The following is a 21344-nucleotide window of genomic DNA, read 5'->3' as shown; positions in this document are numbered from 1 at the left end:
CTGCAGCATTACCATCCGAACAGTTCCTGAATATCTATCCATATAAATGAAGCTTCAAAGCACAAACAGTCATATTCCTTTTAATCAGCCAGGAGAGGCAGAGGCCCACAGGCCAGACATTTCTGTTTCTCCAAGAGAGAAGCAGCCCTGCAAACCACCCTCATGGAGGCAGGAGGGACAAGCAAGCAGTGACATTTTTAACTACTATGGCAAAGGTTACACAGTGACTCAGTGGCAAGTTCTTCACACCAGATCACATGCTTTTGATCCCATGCAACAGGCTGAGCAAAGATTTTGCCCAGCTGCTACCAAAAGACTCATCAAACCGTATGAGAAACAGCTGGATTTGGAGAATGGTTTGCAAACAAGATTTACCTGGTGAAAACTGCAAATTCAAACCTCAGAGACCCGGAAGACCAGCCTTCAACTGGACACCGCTGTGACCTGAATATTTTCATTTTAACTCACTTGCTTTTTCAGTAAAGCATCTTAAATGATCACTCTTTAATGCACCAATCCCGTTTGTCTATTTTCAGCCACAAAGCAATAAAACAAAGACAAGGCACACAGAAGTGGAGACCTGATAATACATTCTAGGAAACAGGATGCTCTCTTGCACCCTGTGAAATCTTTAAATCCTGGTTTTTTACATCTGTAAAAATCCAACGGGATTCGCAGCAAAAGGGCTTCTTCCTAAATCATCCAAGGTAACTCTTGGATGGATGGGGAAAAGCTGCTCAGGAGGCGAGTGCAGGGATAGGCCTAAAACCAGGAACACCATTCCTTATTCTCCAGTGCTGCTGCCACTAGATGTCATGGTGGAACAGCGAGAGGAGCCCAGAGTGTGGCTTTGTGCTTCTTGCTGAAACGCCTTTCAATTTGTCTCGGCACATCCATGGTGTCTCCATACAGCTTTGATCCTGCGGATTTCAAAGCTCCGTGTGGTGCAAAGGGACATTATGCAACATTTCCACATAAGCACAGGGAAGCCCAGTGCAGGGAGCTGCTTTCTGGGGGGTTATGGGCTTTTGTCTTTTTTTTTTTCCCCCTCTGCTTGAGCTCCTCTCCCAAAGCCACACAGGTCTTTTAAGGACTCAAAGCCAGCGGGTGATGCACTGAGATGCTCTCTCTCACGCTCTCTTGGGATGAGTATCCTACTCTGGTGCTCCTGTGCCAAACCCTGTTAAATGGAGCTCGGGTTCACCATTGCTTAGTTACACAATGTACTTCTCCCTGGAGTCATGAGGTCTCCTCCCTGAAGGAAGGCTGTGTGGAAGAGGATTAGCAGCAAATTCACTTGACTTGAGCCTCCCCACCGCCGCCATGAGCCCTCCTGCTCGTGTCTTGCGCGTGGAGCCTCAGACCCTCTCGCACTCCTGTGCCCCCTCCCCGTTTATTGGCACTGGTGTCACACTCACCAGCTCCCAGCAGAGCCAAGAACTTGTCCTTTCCCTGCTCCTTTCCCATATGGCAGCTGGGTTTGTGCCTTTACCTGTAGCAGTGCAGGGCACACACTCACACAGCTCCCTGCCAGGAGCAGCAGGGCCTGCAGGATTCGGATGCACACAGGGCAGGTGCTGGCTGAGTGCTGGCTATGGCCTTTGGAAGTGCTGGGAATTGCACCCGGTGCTCATGGCTGCAGCACCCACTTTGCCTCCCAAATGTTAAATGCCCTTGGCCTTCGGTGGGAACAGGCTGAGCTCTGTGTGTGGAGCCCAGATAGGTGATGTTCTGTTTTATTTGTGATTTCCAGGTGCTCAGTGCTCCTTGTCCACCAGCCCTGGGTACAGCCCTGAGCCCGCAGCATCACCTGGCAGAGCCAGCATCTTGCTGTCACAGCCTTCGAGTAACCACAGGGGCAGCTTGGGTCATTCTTTGTCTCCACAGCAAGTGTTTCAGATTTTATTGGTTAAGTGTTAATATCTGTCTTTATGCAAGCTTCCAACTGTGCCTGAATCCAACCTCTGGATTGCTTCTTTTCTCCTTTTTTGGAGAAACCATGGTCCGTCTGTTTGCTATTTGTTCCTAGTATTTTTAAGGCTTATGAAGTTTTTCATTCCCTTTGCATTTCAGGTTTCATTCCCCAAGTAACTCCATTCCTCCCCATTAAACCAACTTCTCAGTTACTGAAAGTTATGATTAAACATCTTTTTAAAGGCTTAATTCCCAGTTACACAGTGATATGGACAGCTGTACAATCTTATTTGAAACACTCAGTCCTCACCCAACACACCAAAATAATATTTCTGGCAATTTAAACCAACAATGCACTTGTGGACTTGCTAGAAATAAGATTTAGGGATAGTCAGAAATCTTAAATATGATACTTAATGCACACACACAGATTTAAAGCTTTTATGGGATTAAGGCTCAGGAAAATGGAAGGACTGGTGGAGAATAAAGATGGAATTGAAAGTCAAGCCCAATATTCACTTAGATTTAAACTAATCTGTGCTGCTCGCTTTGGGCCTTTTAATGGGAGTTTGAAGGCAGAGGAGACAATTTCAAAGGAGGAAGTCAAAGTCACGTGGGAGAAGCAGTTATTGTTCCACCAGTTTTTGTGCTGACCCCATGTGAGAATTTATAGGTGGATTAGGTTAAATACAAAGCTCCACATTATCAAGTCTGAGCCTGTGTCACCCAACACTCACTTCATGTCCATGGGAGGAAATACGCAGCAGAGAGGCTGATTCATCTCCTCCCAGGGCAGGGGTCTAAAATAGCAGAGCCAAATCATCCTCTGCAGATGTCCCTTGTGTCTACCCACTGCCATAGGATCCAAAGGGAGCAAGCTTTGAACCCAAAAATTTCCGGCTGCCTACTGCCAGGCAAGATGAGCACCTGAAGAAGGGTGGATGGGGCTCTTCTCAAGAATAGTTCCTCTATTTTTGATGAGATTTAAAAAATCCTTCCACTGAATTCCAGAAGTTTGCAATTCACTTTTCCAGTTAATTGCAGGGAACTCATTTACCATCTTTCTTTTGGCCATTAATGACAGCTTTTACACCAAATCATCAGGCAGGAATTGCAGTGCTGATAGTGACTGTACAGAGGAGTGGGATTCAGGACAGATCTTAGCCTCCTGGAGCATCCCTGAATTACAGTGCAGCCAGCTATCTCATGGATTTTCAGCCCTGCTGAGCATCCTGCAGAGGCTCAAGGGGAGTTGAGTGCCTAGAGAGGGATATTTTAGCAGGTGTGAGCACACACTCACTCACACAGCTGCACACACCTGCATAACAGAGTGAAATCTGATAGGAAAGGTTTGGAAAATGGCACTGATATTGGGGGGAGTGGTGATCTACGAGGGAAATATCTGCTCGGGCAGCCAAATCCCTTTAGAAATCAGGCATGGTGTGCAGCTGATTTTTTTTTCCCAGTTGTTTCTATTTGTAGAACAAATAAATAATAAATAGAACAAACATGCCCGGGGGCTGGAACCTGAGGGGGGTGGTACATCAGCTCAGGGACTCGTGGTTAAGAAGTCCAATAGATTTTGATCACAACTGGAAATTGTTCAGCGGATTAGTGTGTAAAGCCAATTTGGCTTCAAGTAATGACAAGCCTGAGCTGCAGTGCTGTGGATCCAAACTTCTTCCTCTGAGGGTGGCTGTTGCTTGTGTTGGGGTGGTGGCAGGGTCCCCAGGTGTCAGCCAGTCCCCTCTGAGCTCAGAGACATCCTAACCCAGAAAACTGTGCACACAAGGCACTGCCTTTGCTTTTTTCCAGACTTTTGGCTTCATTCCTCTCTGCCCATGTCTGTAGTCCCTCCTTTGCTCTCATAATCCATGAAACAGGCTCATCCTGGGGATAAGGGGCAAATATAAGTAGTTGCCTGAATCCTGTACAGAGGCATGTCCTGCCTATGCATTTGGAGTCAAAAGGCTTCTGTGGATCTTGTCCCAGTTCCTCTCCTGCAGGAGCTGACTCCTGTGGGAAGTTCACAGGATGGCAGAGATGTTTCATTTGCATGCCTGAGAAAAAAATTGTTTTTCTAAGACAGGATCTACATTTATTTCTACAGAACTCTTTACTTTAGAAGAAGCTGTCCTCATGCAGAAGATCAGCTCATGGTGTTGGGATTCTCCTTAGGCTGTTTTTTGGCCATCAAGGAGAAAGCCCCCAATCTAAATCATAACTGGTTACCCCGAGGGACTGTGTCCTGTGCGTCCCTCGTGGCACTGAGACACAGCCAGTCAATTTGGAACTCTCCATTGCCTTGGCCAGGCTTTCAACCAGCCACTATACAATTCATCAGAGTAATTAGCAAAGCTGTAACTAAAGAGGTCTCCATGGAGATTGACAGCATCACCTCCCAGCTGGTACATTCTCTGCCTCCTATTCTAAATTTGTTCTCGCTGTTTCCCTGGCTCTAGTCCATAAGGTTAGTGAAATCTTCCAACATTTGTGACACATTACAGCAGTGGAAAGAAGGACAAAGGTGGCTGGGAGGGGGCTGAGAAACAAAGAACCTGGTTGGTGCCTCAAGCAAAGCAGCAGAAACTGTTCAGACATATATAGCCAGAGTTTTGAGAATGGGATTAGGCAGAACAGCACCTCTGCCTGCCTGTCACTTGCAAATTCTTGCTAATACTTTAGGAGCTTATTGGAGGTCAGCACCAAACACCCAAACAGACTAATCTGTATTATAGACACATAATCAAAGTCACAAGGTTTTACATAATATATATTGGTGACACAAGAAGTGTTTGTTCAAATAATTTTGTCATCGAGATTAGTGGCCATGAAAGCCTCTACTGTGCACTAACCTGTTTTTTTATGGCTCTGGTGGGTATGCCAGATTCCTCAGACAAATCAAAAAAGAGCTGAGAAAGTATATGTCCTGAAATAGTTACAGTATTGGTTTCTGACCATGGCAAAGTTAAAAAAAAAAAAAGTGTGTGTGTATGTGTGTGTGTTTGTGTGTGTGAATTAGAAAGGGCTGTGCTTAAACTGCAGCTTAAGAGATGTGAACAAATGGCTGGAGATACAATTTTTGCATTTGTCATTTTTTCCCAACAGTTTTGCAATTGCAGCAAATCACACCTCACACTCACACATGGCTCTGTGGCAATGGCAAGAAGTTGGGATTTCAAAGATAAACTGATGTCACTTGACCCACTTGTGGGCTTTATAGTCCCCTTCAGGGAGGTGGAAGCTGTGGAGCAGAGTGCAAGTGGTCTGGGCTCAAAAAGTCAATGGCAAAGACAGGAATGATTCCTGTGGAGATAACAATTCCAAACTGACAAATATGATTGACTTCAAAAGGAAATTAGTTAATGGAAATGCTTGGAAATGTATAGAAAAGTCTGATTTCCCACTCTGCATAGAGCTTTTAAAGTATGGTGTTACAGAAACACAAAAGAAAATGTGTAAAATTATGAAAGATCCCCCCCCCAAAAAAAAAAAAAAAAACAAAACCTCAAGACCATTTTCTCTGTGCTGGGAAGAGACAAAGCCACAGCTCATGTCATGATGTAAAGATTTTCCAGGCACATTGACCAGCTTGTTCTCCTGGCTGATGCACAGCAAAGCCAAAGGTCTTGTGAGGGTACCCCGAATTCTCTGCCCCACTGCAGGAGCTCACCCCACCAAACTGAAGTGACTCTGTGGGAATCCCATTACCCTAAATTCACCCCCAGTCAATGAGGAGAGAGCAAGAGTGATGCCAGCCAGACATCTGCAGAAGTGGAGTCAGAACCTGGGAGGGCTGAATCGTCCTCTAGATTTGCCGCAATTCACATGCTGCTACCATGTGAACCCAGGGCTAAAAGCACTCCAGCGGCTTTTCCAGGACTCCTGAAAGCTCCTTTGTGGAAGCAGAGCTGACTGAACTGCCGTTCAGGTCAAGAAAAATCAAGCACTGGGTGGGATTTCCAAGAGTACTTGGCCGTAACCTCACCCCGCTCCCCTTTGAAGTCGGCAGAATATTTACATCGACTTCAACTGGAGAAAAATCAGGCCATTACAGGGTGTTTGAAACACTCACCGCTAATGATGCTCCGGTTCCTTTGTACCCCCCAGCTCAAAGGCCGTCTGCTGTGTCTGTCATTAAACACAATCCCAGCAATTGCTGAGACAGAGTGCTGAGCCCAACCTGCTGGCCCTAAAGGCACGGGGAAATTGAAATTATTAAACCACGTGAATCTCTTAAACGTTGCCTACAATCGCACTGCTGGCCACCATTGTGTCAGGCAGGACCTGTTATCTCCAAAACTGCCGTGGAAAGAAAGTGCTGCATCTCACCAAATCCTATACTGTGGGCTGCAGGTGGCCTCTGCAAAAAATAAAAGATCAAAATAAAAGTGGATGTCGAATTAACTGGAATCACAGAGAGCAGCAGTGGGAAAAGGCTGTTAAATACAGAAAAACATCCCAATACCAGGGCAGGAAGGATGGGCTTGCTGCTCAACAGATCAATGGAAGTGGGTCATCCCTGGTTTGCAGACATCACTCACACCTCCAGCCTGTGTTCAGATGTGCTGCTGAATAAATGCCAGGAGAGGAGCACCTTTACAGACCAGACTTGCACTTTGGCTCCTTTGGGCACTTCCAGTAAGGGTGTTAGTGGCCCAGAAGAGCTGCTCTAACTCCTGTTGGCCATGGTCTGGCTCTGAACAGTGCAGACATGCCTCACATGTGGTGGCACAGGGCGCAGTAAAACAAAATAGTTCACCTCTTGGAAAGACTCTTGATGTGCCCCACTCAGCAGGCAGGGACTGCTCCTGGCAGAGGTCACCCTCTGGGCACAGGCAGAGGATGTGCTGTGTGACAGCCAGGACTGCTAACAGCCAGCAAAGGCAAACCAGGGCAATAACTCTTCGGTTAAAAAGGAGTTTTGTCCTAATTTAGATTTAAATTCCGAGAAGACGGAATTGACGCTAAAAGGATTTCATGGTATCTGCAGAAATGGAAATAGTTCCATTTTGTGAAAATTAACTTGTTTATAGTGAAGTTTTGGATACCAAACCCTCAGAGGAGCTGTGGAACTTCCAGGTTGTCTGGAGAAGCCAACACTCATTGCCTGATGAAAAGCCCAGTCACTGGGAGCTGCTCTGCATCTCCTGGAGAGGCTCCCAGCCACAATGAGGGTTCCAAACTTCCACAGATTCAGTGGTTTGGTAAAGTCTCACAATGGAGACAAAATCATGCAAATCTGCAGTAGTTCACAACTCTCCACTGAAAGGTTCATAATAGTTCTAAAAAAAGATCAGCCCCAAGTAATGGTGAGATGGTTCCTTCATGCTGAAGTCACAGGGAATTGAGGCTTGGGGTTAAATTAAATTAGTAGAGCAGGTTAAAACCTTACTGTTTATATAAATCAAATCACATCACAAACAAAAGCAATGTGACTTTTCTACATTGAACCTGCTTTTAGAGAAGGAAATGGTGCCTGTGCTGGGAAATGCTGCCTGGAAGCAGGGTCTTGAGACTCCAACCTTTCATGACTGTTGCTGTGTGATACTCAGCAAGTGATTTCCTCCCAGCTTTAAATTCCTAAAAGTAAATAAGGGAGGTTAAATTAGGGTCATTTGCAGACAGAAGTGAATCTGTGCTATGGGTTCAATAATATTCATTAGTTCTACACGGGAAACTAAATTAACTCACGTTCCTGGAGAAACACCACTGGCTCTGGTGAAAGATGTGCTGAGTGCTCAGCCTGAGCTTATGCCAGCTCTGCACCTCATTTTTATTCTGAGCTTTGATTCAAACCGAGTTGGAACCGAGCAGAACAACTGAAAGTCATAAAGAACAACAAATGTAGCAGTTCATTCCTGAGGGGTTTATGCTATGGCTCACACAGCCACAGCAGTGCTGCAAGCCATGGGAACATCTCCATTTGCACACCATGGGTTTGCTGCCACTTTCCTAAAGTGCTGTTATTCAAGCTTGCCATAAAACTAACTATGAATTCCTAAAACCTGCAACAAACCAAGGTTCTCAAGCCTCTGTGCTGCAGCCATATGTTCATGGTGTCTGTGTTTGCCATGCTCAGCAGGTGACAGGACCTGGTCCAGTCTGTGCAGCAGGGAGCTGAGAGGGCCTAACACAGAAAATGCTGGCCCTGCCCTGATGCCACTGTGGCTGGGATTTCTGTTTCTTGGCATTCCATGTTGCATTCCAGACCTCAGATTTCCCTAATTCAAAGCTCAATTGATGGAGCAGGTCTTGCTCAGCATTGAGAGTGACAGAGAACAGAGCTGGAAGGGACTTTAGGACGTGATTTAGATCCTTCTGCTGTAAGGCAGGATGGACCCATTCCCAGCATTTCATCTTTGCAATCTTGGCAATCCAAAGATACCAACATGGCCTCCCTGAATTATCTAAGGGAGAATTATCTATCTTAGGCTTTGTCTCTGAAACAGAGACAGAAAGAGATGGGCTGGTGAAAGACAAGCTTCTGAGCTCAGCTTTTCCCCATATCTCACTGATAACGGGTTGATTATCTTCCTTTGTACCCTTGGTGCCTCTTGCTGTGCTGTTTCAGACAGAATAAACCAAACAATAATGAACCATCATCAAACTGGCAATTGCTTCCTGCCCAGCTTACGTTAGCAGAGAAAGAGAAAGCAAATGATGATTAGTCGTATGTCTGCACTCAAAGATAAAACCCCTGAGCAGAAGCCATCTGCCGAGGCATAAAATAATAATTCTGGCGCTAGCCCTGTCTGAGTGCAGTGCCATCAGCTCTCCCCGAAACACAACGCAGAGCAGGCCTAATGCTGAGTTCTAGCAGGTGGCCCATAACCCTGTAATAAACTCCCTGACATTATTGATTTTCCCCCCCAAACTGAGCCCTTTTGTCTGAGCACATTAACTCCTGCTTACCGAGCAGCTGCACATGAGGCAGCATTGCACATCAGCAGCAGCTCCTTTCGGTGAGCAATCACCGTGCCAAATGTGCCCCCTGAGCCTTCCCTGCGCTCTGGGATCAGCTCAGATGGGTTATTTCAGGAGTTAAAGCCAGCACTTGTTAGTTCTGGGTGCTTACAGGGAGAATTCTATCCTAATTTGGGGAAAACTGAAATATGCCTCCACTGCTAATTATGCATATGAAGAGCACTGAAATAGGACCCAGGCAGGCTGTTCCCATCTACACCTTCAGCCCAAATCTGCCTGGCCCATGTGTGTGTGCTCCCAAAGCATGTGGCCAGCACAGCAGCCTTTGCCTGAGCTTTGATGTTCAGAGGTACATCTCACGCTGCCAAAAATCCTCCTCACTCAGCCAACCAGGCAGCCAGCAGGAGACGTGTGGTCTTCTATGGAGAGGCAACCGAACTGGGATCCCTGGCCATGCCCTGAGCAGCTCCTGATGGTGTTTGGGGTGTTGCTTGAAAGGGAAGGTTTGACTCTTTGCAGCCCAAAGCAGGACAAAGCTGAGGTCCCAAGGAATTATCTGCATTTCTCCATGAGTATGGAAACAATGTTCCTGCTTTTGAGACAAGCAGTTGGCAGCTGTGCTCCAAAAGGGAGCTGGCAGTGATGTTCCCTCTCGAATGGCTGGCTATCAGCTTTAAGTGCAATAAGCTTTATATATGGCCTGGAATGTCCTTACTGTCTAAATGAAATAGGGTTTTTTAGAGTACTTTTCTGTTCAGCCATCACATTTGCAGCTGTGCATGGACAAGGAGCCACCTAGGCCGGGTGAATGATGATGGTGGGTCTGAAGAAGAGCATGTCCTTGGGGCTGCCTGCATGACATGGGTCCCTGTGGGCAGGGAGGTCTGGGTGCTGACCACTGCTGTGGGCAGCGCAGGGAGGTGGCACCAGGCCCTGCTGTCCCCAGCTGTCCTGTCAGAGGAGGAGGAGGGCAGCCTCAAGGAGCAGAGCCTTTGTTTTATGGGACTCTCAGAGGCAGAGAAGGTTCAGCATCCAACCTTCACCCCAGCCTTGCTCTGGGTGGCTGCTGGGGCACCCATGGCACCTCTGCTCCAGCCGGGAGCCCTCGGTAGGGTCTGCACGCCGCAGGCAGCAAAGTGCCACCAGCAGCCATGAGTCACAGCCTGTCTGGAGAGGGGGTGGCTCGTGTTTGTGTTGGCAAACTCAGCTGCCAGTGGCTGCAGGCCCAGGGAGCACGAGAGGCTGGGGCTGGAAGGGCCCCTGTGCCGAGGAAGAGATCAATGGGAGTCGGAGTTTTAACATCGCAGGGTGAAGATTCCTGCCAAGAGCCTTCCACAATAAAACCAGCAAATCAATCCACCCTCCGCTGAGTAACTCCAGATGAGGACTGCTGGCCTAGTAAATATGATCAACAGCTCGCTGCTCCTTTAACAGTGGCTTAAGGAAGAAAACCCAAACAAAATTATACTTTCTGTGCACCAGAGAATCCTGTTTCCCTTCTCATTTAAAAGGTGTCACAGCACTCACTGGGTCAACACTTGGCACAGAAGAAGAGGGCAGGAAAAAGGGCAAAAAAATTATAATTTACAAAAAACCCAACAACAGTTAAACCAATTCTAGATTAACAGCCCTAACTGGAACTCTCAGCATCTTTGGAGGACTTTTCAGGACTGGGGTGTAGCGTTGGATGGACATCTGTGGAGCACAAGCTGGTCACACACTGATGACCCACTGCTGGCAGCAGACCCAGGATGTTGCTTTTTGTGCCACCAGGGCTCAGGTTTGTCCATCTGAGATCCAGAGCAGTTTGTCCCAGTTCCCCATCTAGCAGACTGTTCAATATCTAGATCAGAAAGGGGGATTTTGGGGTAGAAGTAGGGTTGCTTCTAAGGCTTGATCTCTTTTGGGAAGATCTTTATCACATCAGTGTCTGACATGGATGAGATAAAATAAGCCATAAAATCAGGTTTCATAATGGATTTGTTCACAGAAATGGAGAATGGGGGTTACTTTATTGCTTATATTAAAGAAAAAATGCACAGTGCTTTATACACAAGGGAGGAAGAGAAAAACTGGGCCCAGTGATCTTGACAGAGTCCCCAGTTCACAACTGGCTTTAACTGGTGATGTTCTGGAGTCTCCAGTCAGATCCACTAAGGTCAGTGGAGTTAAATTCACTTAAACCAGGCAAGAAACCAGCCCTCAGTGCAACCCAGGAGACAGTGAGTGCATTAGTCAGAGCTTGGCTGTCCATGCTGGGACAATCAGGGTCCCCCCTGTCCCTGAGCCAACCCAGGGCAGCCCTGCAGTGGTTTCCCTGCTGGATGTGCTCTTCAGGCTGGGTGAGAGCATCTCTGGGATGTGCTGGCAGGGATGGGGCATATGTGGAGGGTTGTTCAGAGCCCTCACTGCCTTCCCTGCCCGCTGGAGCTGCCTGCCTGCATTCGCAGGGAGATTTATGGCAATGTTTTCCTCTCTCCCAGCTGAGCTCAAGGGGCCAAGGGACTGATCCAGGAACTTGATACCTCGGAGCCAAAAGCAGAAATCTGCAATGGGACTTACCTGTCCCTGGAGAATATCCCTATGGGAGAAGGAGGACATAGCAAGGCAGAAGGCTGCTCTGCCTGTCTGATGCAAACCAGTGTCTGAGCCCCACTTTACTCCCCCACAGCTGAAATGTGTCTCTGGGCAAAGGATCCCTGATCAGGGAGGGTTAAAAATAAGATAGTGCTGTTTTTTTCCTGTTTGGAACAGAGTTCCACCCACGGTGGCCCACATTAGTGTGTCTCTCACTCCTCAAAGCTAGCAAGGACCTGGCTGTCTGGCATCAGAAGAGGAGATGGAGGCTGCAAGATCCACCTCTAGCCCAGCAGGTAAGGGGGGTAAAACAACCACAGAAGACTAAAGCTGGCAGGGAAAAACCACATCTATGGCTACTCCGTGGCAATGCCATGGATTGAGGGGAAGTTGTCTGCATGTGCAGTGGCTGTTGAGGTCACCAAGGCAGCTTCCCCAGCACCCAGGATACCTGCACTCCTCAAGACCCACATACAGCTGCTTTCAAAGCTTATCTGTAGTCAGTTTTACAATATAAAGTGTCTTTGTTTAGTCAACAGAACCACTAATACATGTGATTTTGTTGTTAATAGAGCTGTAAGAATTTTAAGTACCTCTTGGGAATGTGTCATTTTTGGTTGGCTTTTTTAGGCATCACAGGGTGCTGCGTTTGTCTTTGTAAACAAGTACTGAATAAAACATTTAGCACACAGCCGCACTTTGTACAAGTGTCATGCAGGTTTCTAAAGTTTCAGAGTGAATAAATCAACTGCAAACTGCTGCCTGGCAGTTGACTTCGCTCCTTATAAATAGCTAATTTGGACAACTTCGCTCTGCACGTCCCATGAAATTCAAACACGGTGCATATGGCTAATGCAGGCACACAAATCAGAGCTGCAACAGCCCCTTTTATAAGCCACAGAAATGCCACAGCCCAGGGCAGGTCGGCTCCAGGGCACTGGAGGAGGTGATGCTGGGAAACACCAGCAGGTCACTGTGTTCTGCTGCCTAACCCCAGGGGAGGAGCAGGAGCCCCATGGTGGCCCAGTTCACCACTGGTTGTACTGGTTGGCAGCCGTCATCACTCAGGGGAGAATTAGGTCCAAACTCAGCCATGGAAAACAACTCTGGATTAATGAACCCAGTGGAAAAAAGTCAGGGCTGGCCGTGCCTGGGTCTGTGGGCTTTGCAGCTCTCAGCCCTGGGCACGGGGTGGATGCACAACTTTCCTCCTCCCCAGGCACAGCATTGCTGCTCCAGCCCTGCAGAACCTCCACGTGGGATGCAAACTTACCTGACCCTCCCAGGAGGCTCTTAGCAGCAGCCAGGGTCCACCCAAGCTAGCCCAGAACTCAGCCCAGAGACCCTAATCCTGGAAGGTGCTGAGCAACTCAGACTTCTGCCACTCATCTCTGGATTTTGGCACGTGTTCAGCACGAACAGGATCAGCCCCTTGCTGTAATAATCAGGGAATGAAGAACTCAGCTTGACTGAGTTTCCTTCCCACCCCCCAATGCAAAAATGCTGTACATTCCTTTATGCAGGTTTCCATAGAGTTGAACTTCTACTATTTTTTTGTTGTTGCTGTTAAAGGGGTCAGCAATGCACTGTACAATGGGATCTGGCTGTCAGGAAATGTGGAGGAATTCAGGGACACTTTTAACATCTTCCTGGTGGGACTGGAGGGCAGCATTAAATCAGACATCATGGAAATCTCCCCACCAAATAGAAGAAAAAAGCCCGGAGGAGCCCTGGGAGAAGTTTCGAAGACATTCTGCTTTGTCGATCCTGAGTTTAAATAAGTTATTTCTTCCCCACTTCCTTTGTTAAAATATGATATTCTGGCTTTAATTGCTTCAATCCTATTATTTGTTCCTTTTAGCAAGTGATTGTGCAGCCCCTTGCCGTGGGGAAATCCCCTGACTGCGAGTCCGTGTTCCTTAGACAAGTCCCCTTTCAGAAGTAAATGCCATTCTTAGCATAGGGAAGTACTTTAGGTCTAAAGGGGTTAAGAAGGCCTCCCTGCATTCAGAAACATGCAGGGGTCCCACCATGCCAGTTCCAGCCTTTTGAACTCTTTCCAGCTTTTTTTTCTTGCAACAAATCTGTCTGACTGCCACCAGGACATAGGAAGCGTGTGCCTGTCAAAGAAATCAAGTTTACTTTTTCTGACTTGTTAACAGAGGCAGGGTATAAATAGAGCTAACTCTGCTCAGACAAGTAGCGTTTCTCTTAAAATAAGGGGGTGACTTCCTAGGACCTTTAATCCAATGAGGTCCAGACCAAACTGCACTATCGACAGAGGCAGCAGAGGAGCTTGCTGAAGTTTTTACCGAAGTCAGGTGCATCTAGGTTCCTCCAAAAAATTTAAGGCTTACCAAAAAAAAAAAAAAAAGAGCTACCCCAAGCAAACAAGAACTGCTTCCAGCTCGGACACTGCCACTGCCCTGGAGAAGTTCTGAGATGTTGTTGGTGCTGTTCACTCGGTGGATGTGGATCTTGCTGGGGAAGAGCAGTGTCCTCTTGCTTCTGGAGGTGTCTCTGAAAGGCAGAGCCCTACCTCCAATCCGCTACTCTCACGCTGGGATTTGCCCCAATGACATGAACCCCAACCTGTGGGTCGACGCGCAGAGCACTTGCAAGAGGGAGTGCGACGCCGACCTGGTGAGTGATGCTCATTTCTGTGTCTCTGCATCACGGGGGCTGCTGGGGCTGCTGGGGGGCTCGGGGGGAGCCTTCTGTCCCAGCTGGAAGGGTGCTGGCACCGGGCAGGACCCACTGCAGACAGCGCATGCATTGAACTGACCCGTGACCTGTATAGCATAGGGAAGGTTTGATGAGTTATCAGCTAGGAGGGGAGGTGTGTGCCAGCTGTCACTTTTGCTGGGGTGGGTGCAGCGCTCGCTCTGTTTGATCCTTTTCCTTGTTTTCAAGTCAAAAGAAATGTCTGAATTTGATACTCCAGAGCTCAGCATGCCCTGGGGCCAATCTGTAGTATTTTAACAGTGTCATCGTGCTCTTTGTTGTTGGTGGCCATCATCAGTGTTTTATATTCCTGGAAGGAATCCTGTATGAAATACTTTAATTTAACATGTAAATCATCAGCCTTTGCTGCATTTGAAGTGCAAAGCTTGCTTGGGGTGCAGAACAGGGCATGGCTAAAATGACCAGGCAGATGTTCTGTGGGATGCTCCCAGCTCAAAATGTGTTTAGCTTACAACCCTAAAATTCATTTTTCAACCTGTCAGCACTGCCAGCTCAAGCTGGCATCTGAAAATACCTGCTTGTCCTGCCTCTTACATCATGTCCCACGACAAAGCTTCTGCAGCCCAAACCTGGCTGACAGGAACATTTACTGTGCTGAAAAAAAAGTGTTTGGGTTTGTGCTCTGTAGCCAGGTTGTTTCTGTAATGCTAAAAAGGGGGAAAAAACAGACAAAAATTCTGGCCATAAGTAAACAAAGACATTTGCTCAGATGGATCCCATGTGTTAGGAATGAAGGTGCTCTTTTTACTTTTGCCATTCCCAAAAAAGCCTCCTCTGTTCCAACTACCAGGTGCAGCAATGAACACTAAAACACTTTCAAAGCCCCAGCAGCAGCAGCAGACAACAATGTTTTAATAATTTACTGGTCAAAAAGTGCAAGCCAGAAGCCACTGGCTACAAATACTCCCTTTTGCCTTGTGGCAGCAGAGTCCTGGGACCTTGGATGGAGTGAGTGGTCTGCAGGCAGCCAAGGGCTCTGCCAAGCCACACTCCTTATCCCCAGCTGAAAAACCTCACCCATCCTGGTTTCTAGCTTTGCTTCTGAAACCTAGTAATGTGCAGCTGGAAATGGGGAAAGAGTTTTGGTATTAGGTCATCTTTTTCCCAATAAGGAAAGGATACTGGGCTCAGGGGAAGCTCTTTAGCTTGGTAGCTTAAAAACCATTTTGTTCTCACTTATGGAGAAAGCTGATGGATTTTAGGGGGCTTGTGGAGGTTTAACACACGGTGGAATTGTGCTCTGTTGGGCACATGGTAGCAGAGTTCCTGGTCCTTTGAAGTAATCCATAACCAGCCAGCAGCCCTGATCACACGTATCAAATACCTTTTCTGCATAGAAGATGAAAATTCTGCTAAAATTAACCACAATTTAGAGCTGACTGTAGCCGAGGCGGGGTGTAATAAATCACTAGAAGAGCGATGCTGCATTTGAAAATAGGACTAAAATAGGACAGAGAAGCCATAATGAGCTGTTTGGGGTTTGTTTTTCTAAATACCATAGAAAAATTATTTTTGGAGCAAGAATTACCTTACTTTTGAGATATTCTATTATTTCCTCCACAATGTGAACAATTACAAATCCTTGGCAGTTTCACCTCCAAGAGCAGGCTGTTAGTCTCAGGGAATTCAAATAATACTTTACATACTTATGTGGAAAATAAGAAGGATTACTGCCTACAGCCATATGATAAGACTTTCCATCCGCTCTTGTTTCTCAGGGCTTGTCCTCAGGCATTTCAGAGAGCACAGAAGGGGGATGGTTGGTTCATAGTCAAGCAGTCCATGTGACTCTGGGGCAAAGACTTAGGATGAGATTTGTGTTTAAGAAACAGAATTAAATTTTCCTTCCCAAGAGTCTTCTCCTGAAGCACTTCAGAACCCCCTGGGAGATGCTGAGAGGATGTTTTTACTCACTGACAGTGGGGACACTGAGTTTCAGACCACGGATATCTGTGGCTGAGCTGAATTTCTGGGGTCTCTGCTTGCTGGGTCTCCAAAAAGGCCTAAATTCACTCTGTCCTCAGTAAAGATTGGATTCTTTTCCTTCCCCACAGGAGTGTGAGACCTTTGAGAAGTGCTGCCCCAATGTCTGTGGGACCAAGAGCTGTGTGGCTGCTCGGTACATGGACGTCAAGGGGAAGAAGGGGCCTGTGGGGATGCCCAAAGAGGCAACCTGTGACCGCTTCATGTGCATCCAGCAAGGCTCAGAGTGTGACATCTGGGACGGACAGCCTGTCTGCAAGTGCAAGGACAGGTGTGAGAAGGAGCCGAGCTTCACCTGTGCCTCCGACGGGCTCACCTACTACAACAAGTGCTACATGGATGCCGAGGCCTGCATCAAAGGCATCACCCTGAACGTGGTCACCTGCAGGTACCATCTCACCTGGCCAAACACGAGCCCTATCCCCCCAGAAACGACAGCTCGCCCCACCACTGCCTACTCGGAGACAACAGTGGTTGATATCCTTCCTCCTGCGCTGGTGAACAACCCTGTCCATCAGTCTGTCTACGTGGGAGAGACTGTCAGCTTCCTCTGCGATGTCACAGGGAGACCCAAGCCAGAAATCACCTGGGAGAAGCAGGTCGAGGGCAAGGACAAAGTCATCATGAAGCCAAACCACGTCAGGGGGAACGTCGTGGTCACCAACATCGCCCAGCTGGTCATCTACAACACGCAGCTGCAGGACGCAGGGATCTACACCTGCACTGCCCAGAACAGCGGCGGCCTCCTGCGGGCAGATTTCCCTCTGTCAGTCATCAGAGGAGAGCCCACATCCAAGGAAACCTCCCAGAACAAAACACATTTCCCAACCGACGAGTGCCTGAAGCAGCCGGACAGCGAAGACTGCGGGGAAGAGCAGACCAGGTGGTACTACGACGCCAAGAAAAACAACTGCTTTACTTTCATCTACGGGAACTGCAACAGCAACCTCAACCACTTTGAGACCTACGAGAGCTGCATGCTGACGTGCATGAACGGCCCCATCAACATCTGCAACCTGCCAGCCCTCCAGGGCCACTGCAAAGCCTATGAGCCCAGGTGGGCTTACAACAGCTTGACCAAGCAGTGCCAGTCCTTCATCTACGGCGGCTGTGGAGGCAACGAGAACAACTTTGAGAGCCGGGAGGCATGTGAGGAGATGTGTCCCTTCCCGAAGAACACGCACTGCAAGGCCTGCAAGCCCCGCCAGAAGCTGGTGACCAGCTTCTGCAAAAGCGACTTTGTCATCCTGGGCCGCATCACGGAGCTCACCGAAGACCAAGACTCGGGACACGCCCTGGTGACGGTGGAGGAGATCCTCAAGGATGAAAAAATGGGATTAAAATTCCTGGGGAAGGAGCCACTAGAAATCACGCTTTTGAACATGGACTGGAGCTGCCCATGCCCCAACATGACCACAGTGGACGGCCAGCTCATCATCATGGGGGATGTCCACAACGGCATGGCCGTGCTGCAGCCAGACAGCTTTGTGGGCACCTCCAGCATCCGGCGCGTGCGCAAGCTGCGCGAGGTCATCCACAAGAAAACCTGTGAGCTTTTGAAAGAGTTCCTGGGATTGCATTAACCTCCCTCCCACGTGCGAGCCGTGTGTTAGTAGGGCTAACAAGTGCTAGGCTAGTGCCAAACTAAACACGCTGCTTGAAGATCCACTGTAGGAATGATGCAGAACCCCTATTTTAATCCATTAATGATGCTTAGCAACAACGTAGTTTGGGCTTTGGCAGGCACGTAAACCAGCAGCAAAAGGCCATTAATCTTGCATTGAAATCAATTCGTCCATAGAGGAGTGCCATTTAACTAGGTGACTCACTGCAGTAATTATACAATTTTTATGTAGCTTCCATCATAAATGACGGAATTCGTAGCATTTGTCTGGCTAGTTGGTACACAGCTAAGTAATATATAATGTCAATTTAATCTGTCTCATTTTCAGTCTGGTTTGTTGTTGTAAGTCACATGCTTGGCTCCTTATAGCAGCACTAATACTTCAAGAGCAAAGCCTGTAAATTATTGTCTGTATTTACAATTGTGCACATTTAACCAACCTATGCGTTATGAGTTTGCTTCTTTTAATTGCAATATTCCTTTTGTTTTCCTTTTAAAACCCTCATTTTTAAATGGCAACTACTACCTATCTTGCAATCCTTACTGGAGGAAAAACTCCCTTGATCCTATGCCCAGGACAACAGGTCCCTGTAAAAGCTTGAGGCACAGTCTCACCCTGAAATGACTTTTCTGTCACCAGAGCAAGGTCAGCAAACACCCTCATTCCCTATTTAAGTTTCAGTCAATATATTGTCTATCACAAAAAGTCCAAGCCAGAAGGACAGCAGTGTGCTGCCAGCTGTCTTGCTTTTGAAAAGCCTTTACACCTGAGCATACACAGCTATTTATTGCTTATTTTCAGTAGCAATCCTGCTTTTACAGATGGGAAAGCAAAGTGAGAGGAATCAGAACAACATTCAGCCTAGGAAAGTGCAATTCACAGTCTGCAAACTGCATTAGGCAGACACAAAGCTCCTGAATCTGAACTGTACAAGCACAAGCAGACAAAGTGGATACTCTCAAGGCTTTTATCAGTGTCACCCTTTTAGAGCCTTTTTAGAGTCTTTCAAACCCCAGAAAACACTTTCCACCAGGCCACTGTACATAGGTGTATGAATTCCCTAAGAGAGCCAGCACGGGCTGTGGGTGGGAGCAGGTGAGTACACATAGGATCAATCATTTTAACATTTGTCTGTCCAAAAACTGTAACTTTTGCCTCTCCAAAATCCTTCAATAAAGAAAAGGCTGATCCTGGAAACATCCTGCCTCGCTGAGGACTGTGATTGCAGGGAAGAGGGGCGAGGTGGCACAGTGAGCCTTGTCCCTGCTCCTCGTCCTGTGGGCGCAGCCAAGTGACTGTGGCAGAGCTCAGAGCTTGCTGCCCTGCACAAAGGGCCAGCTCAGGGCTCGAGCAGTGTCAGGACACGTCTGGGTGAGAAGAAGGAAGGGAGAAGGAAGGGAGGAAGGTGCAGGCAGTGCTGGCCCATGGTGCCATCTAACGGGCTCGCTGTGGGGTGGCCGAGGCTGGCAGTGGGCACAGTGTGCTGCTGCAGGCCTGTGTTGGGGCTGGGCATGGCAAGGGCTGGGGAAGGAGGTTAAACAGGCAGATGTTGGACATCTGGATCCCCCAAAGCCTGTGCACGTTGGGTATTTGGTTGTTGCAGGGAGGGAAACAGCGTTGGATGTGAGTGTAGCTCTGGTTCCCCTGATTCCACACTCTGCACAAGCTGTGGGCAGAAACCACTGCAGGATGGAGAACTGAGGTCCTCTCCCAGTGGTTTGGGCTTGAGATATTCCTGCAACGTTCCTGCAATAGGAATGGATCTAAATCTCCAGTAATTTGGATAACTTCAGACGAAGCTGTGTGGGAGGGAGAGAGAGGAGTCTGAACCAGGCTTTGCTGACCAAGAAAATACCTGCTGGGTTTTCTGTTGTACCTTTCCTGAGTATATGTGAAAAAAACTCCAATTAAAGGCCCCTAATGTTTGTGTATATTCTTGTGGAGACCATTTTCTGCAGATGGGAGATGCTGGCCCTGCTGCCCTCTGAAGCACCTGCATGGCATCTCCACCAGCTCATCCCTGGCCATGGCAGCCACCACTGTCCCATGGCTCACCTGGCATTTTTGAGCAAGCTGTAGGAAGTGACACGTTCTTACCACACCCACACAGAGGTTTTGGAGGATGAAGACAGGGTTTGTATTTGGAGGATGAAGCTTTAATAAAGACAGGGTTGGTATGGTTCTTTTTTCCCAAAAGCTAAAGGATTTTGCAAGTGTGGGAGTGTTGGAGTGGCTCAGAAGACACAGAGCTGGTTGTTCCAGAAGAACTGGGAGCAGAGAGCAGAGGGTTCCTTGCTGCTCCAGCCATGCAGGGCTGTGCTGAAGCCTCAGCTCTGAAGTGCTTTCTTGCCTTTCCTTCCTGGTGAATCTCCTGGGAAGGCAGCAGGCACTTAAAACACACAGGTTCAAGTGCTCTGAGGCACTGAGAGCCAGGGCTGGGCAAGGTGTAGGGTGTCTGCAGCCCCTGAGGGCATGCAGGGCTGCTGTTGGAGAGTTTGCCTGCTCAGGGAATCCCAGGGGACATTCTGGGTCAGTTTTCCAGCGTGCTGGGGTGAGATGGACACTGAACAGACCAGCCCAGCTCCCTGACACAGCACAGCCACACCCGTGTGGCTCCTGCCCAAACCTACAGACATGCCCAGGTCTTGTGAGCCCCTCGGGGTGGCCTTGGCTGTGCCCCACTGCACAGAACCAGCACTGGTACCCCGAGGCAGGAGGAGCAGTGCCACAGGCATCCCTCACCTGCTCACCAGGGGAAAAAAACGTTCCTGGCAGCTATGGGAGAACCACACCTCCCTGTGGCACGGGACTGACCCCAACCCCAAGCCTCTCCACCTTCTGACCTTGAAGAATTCAGCTCTCCACTCAAAGCTAGTATTTTAGTTCAGCCTCTTATTAAACCCTTAAGAAGCCTAAAATTCGAGCCTGACCAGTCCAGCAGCCCAGGGTGCTGCTGCATGGGGCCAGTGCTGGAGGATGGTGCTCCACCTTTCAGGACTAATGGGCACCTGGATGTAGCTCCTGAGCAGGAAATCCCTTTTGTGTTCCTCACTAGCTCAGGTTCCATCCTGCTCTGTGGGTCCCTCTCTTAGGCTCTCAGAAAGCTGGAAGGAAATGCCAGTATTTAAAGTTTGTATAAAATGTATGAGAGGAGAGAGGGAAAGGGAAAAGCCCTGCTTGAGTCCTCTCCCATGTGGCTGTGGGCTCAGAGGAGCACCAGTGCCTGTGTGAGGCTCCAGGGAAGAGCTGGGGGATTGGTGCCACCTCCAAAGCCAGGTGGCCATGGCCAGGGCTGATGGCAAAGCTTCCCTCCACATGCAGACAGCAGGGAAGCAGCATTTCCCACAGACACCAGCTCAGGAAGCAACACAGAATCATTAAAGTTAGAAAATACCTGCTAAGGTCATTGAGGCCAACCGAGAAGATGGGAACAGACCCACACTGGCTGGGTGTGAGACCTGCAGGAGCTCCCCAGGGCTCAGGGGTGGATCTGATGGACACCTGACAGCCCTGAACCAGTGTGAGGTGCCCACCTCACAGTCTGGAGGAAGCATGAGATGTGCAAACCTGAAT

The 21344-nt window shown here is 48.3% G+C and overlaps 1 protein-coding gene across 2 annotated transcripts; it reads left to right on the top strand.

Annotated features, from left to right (window-relative positions):
• Positions 1–9483: 9483 nt before the first annotated feature.
• On the top strand, positions 9484–18209 carry WFIKKN2 (WAP, follistatin/kazal, immunoglobulin, kunitz and netrin domain containing 2). 2 transcript variants are annotated; one of them, XM_085077635.1, is made up of 2 exons: positions 9484–11714; positions 16218–18209. In XM_085077635.1, exon 2 carries the CDS (start codon positions 16287–16289, stop codon positions 17727–17729), a length of 1443 nt encoding a protein of 480 aa, XP_084933761.1. In that variant the 5' UTR covers positions 9484–11714; positions 16218–16286; the 3' UTR covers positions 17730–18209. The 2 variants fall into 2 exon arrangements, with proteins under 2 accessions (XP_084933761.1, XP_084933760.1); XM_085077634.1 differs by having other exon boundaries at positions 9484–14061.
• The last annotated feature ends 3135 nt before the right edge of the window (positions 18210–21344 follow it).

The sequence above is a fragment of the Lichenostomus cassidix genome, chromosome 18, assembly GCF_008360975.1.
Source record: "Lichenostomus cassidix isolate B80296 chromosome 18, HeHo_3.0, whole genome shotgun sequence".
Lineage (NCBI taxonomy): Eukaryota > Metazoa > Chordata > Aves > Passeriformes > Meliphagidae > Lichenostomus > Lichenostomus cassidix.
Note: the sequence above shows the minus strand (reverse complement) of the source record. Positions and strands in the feature narration are given on the sequence as shown.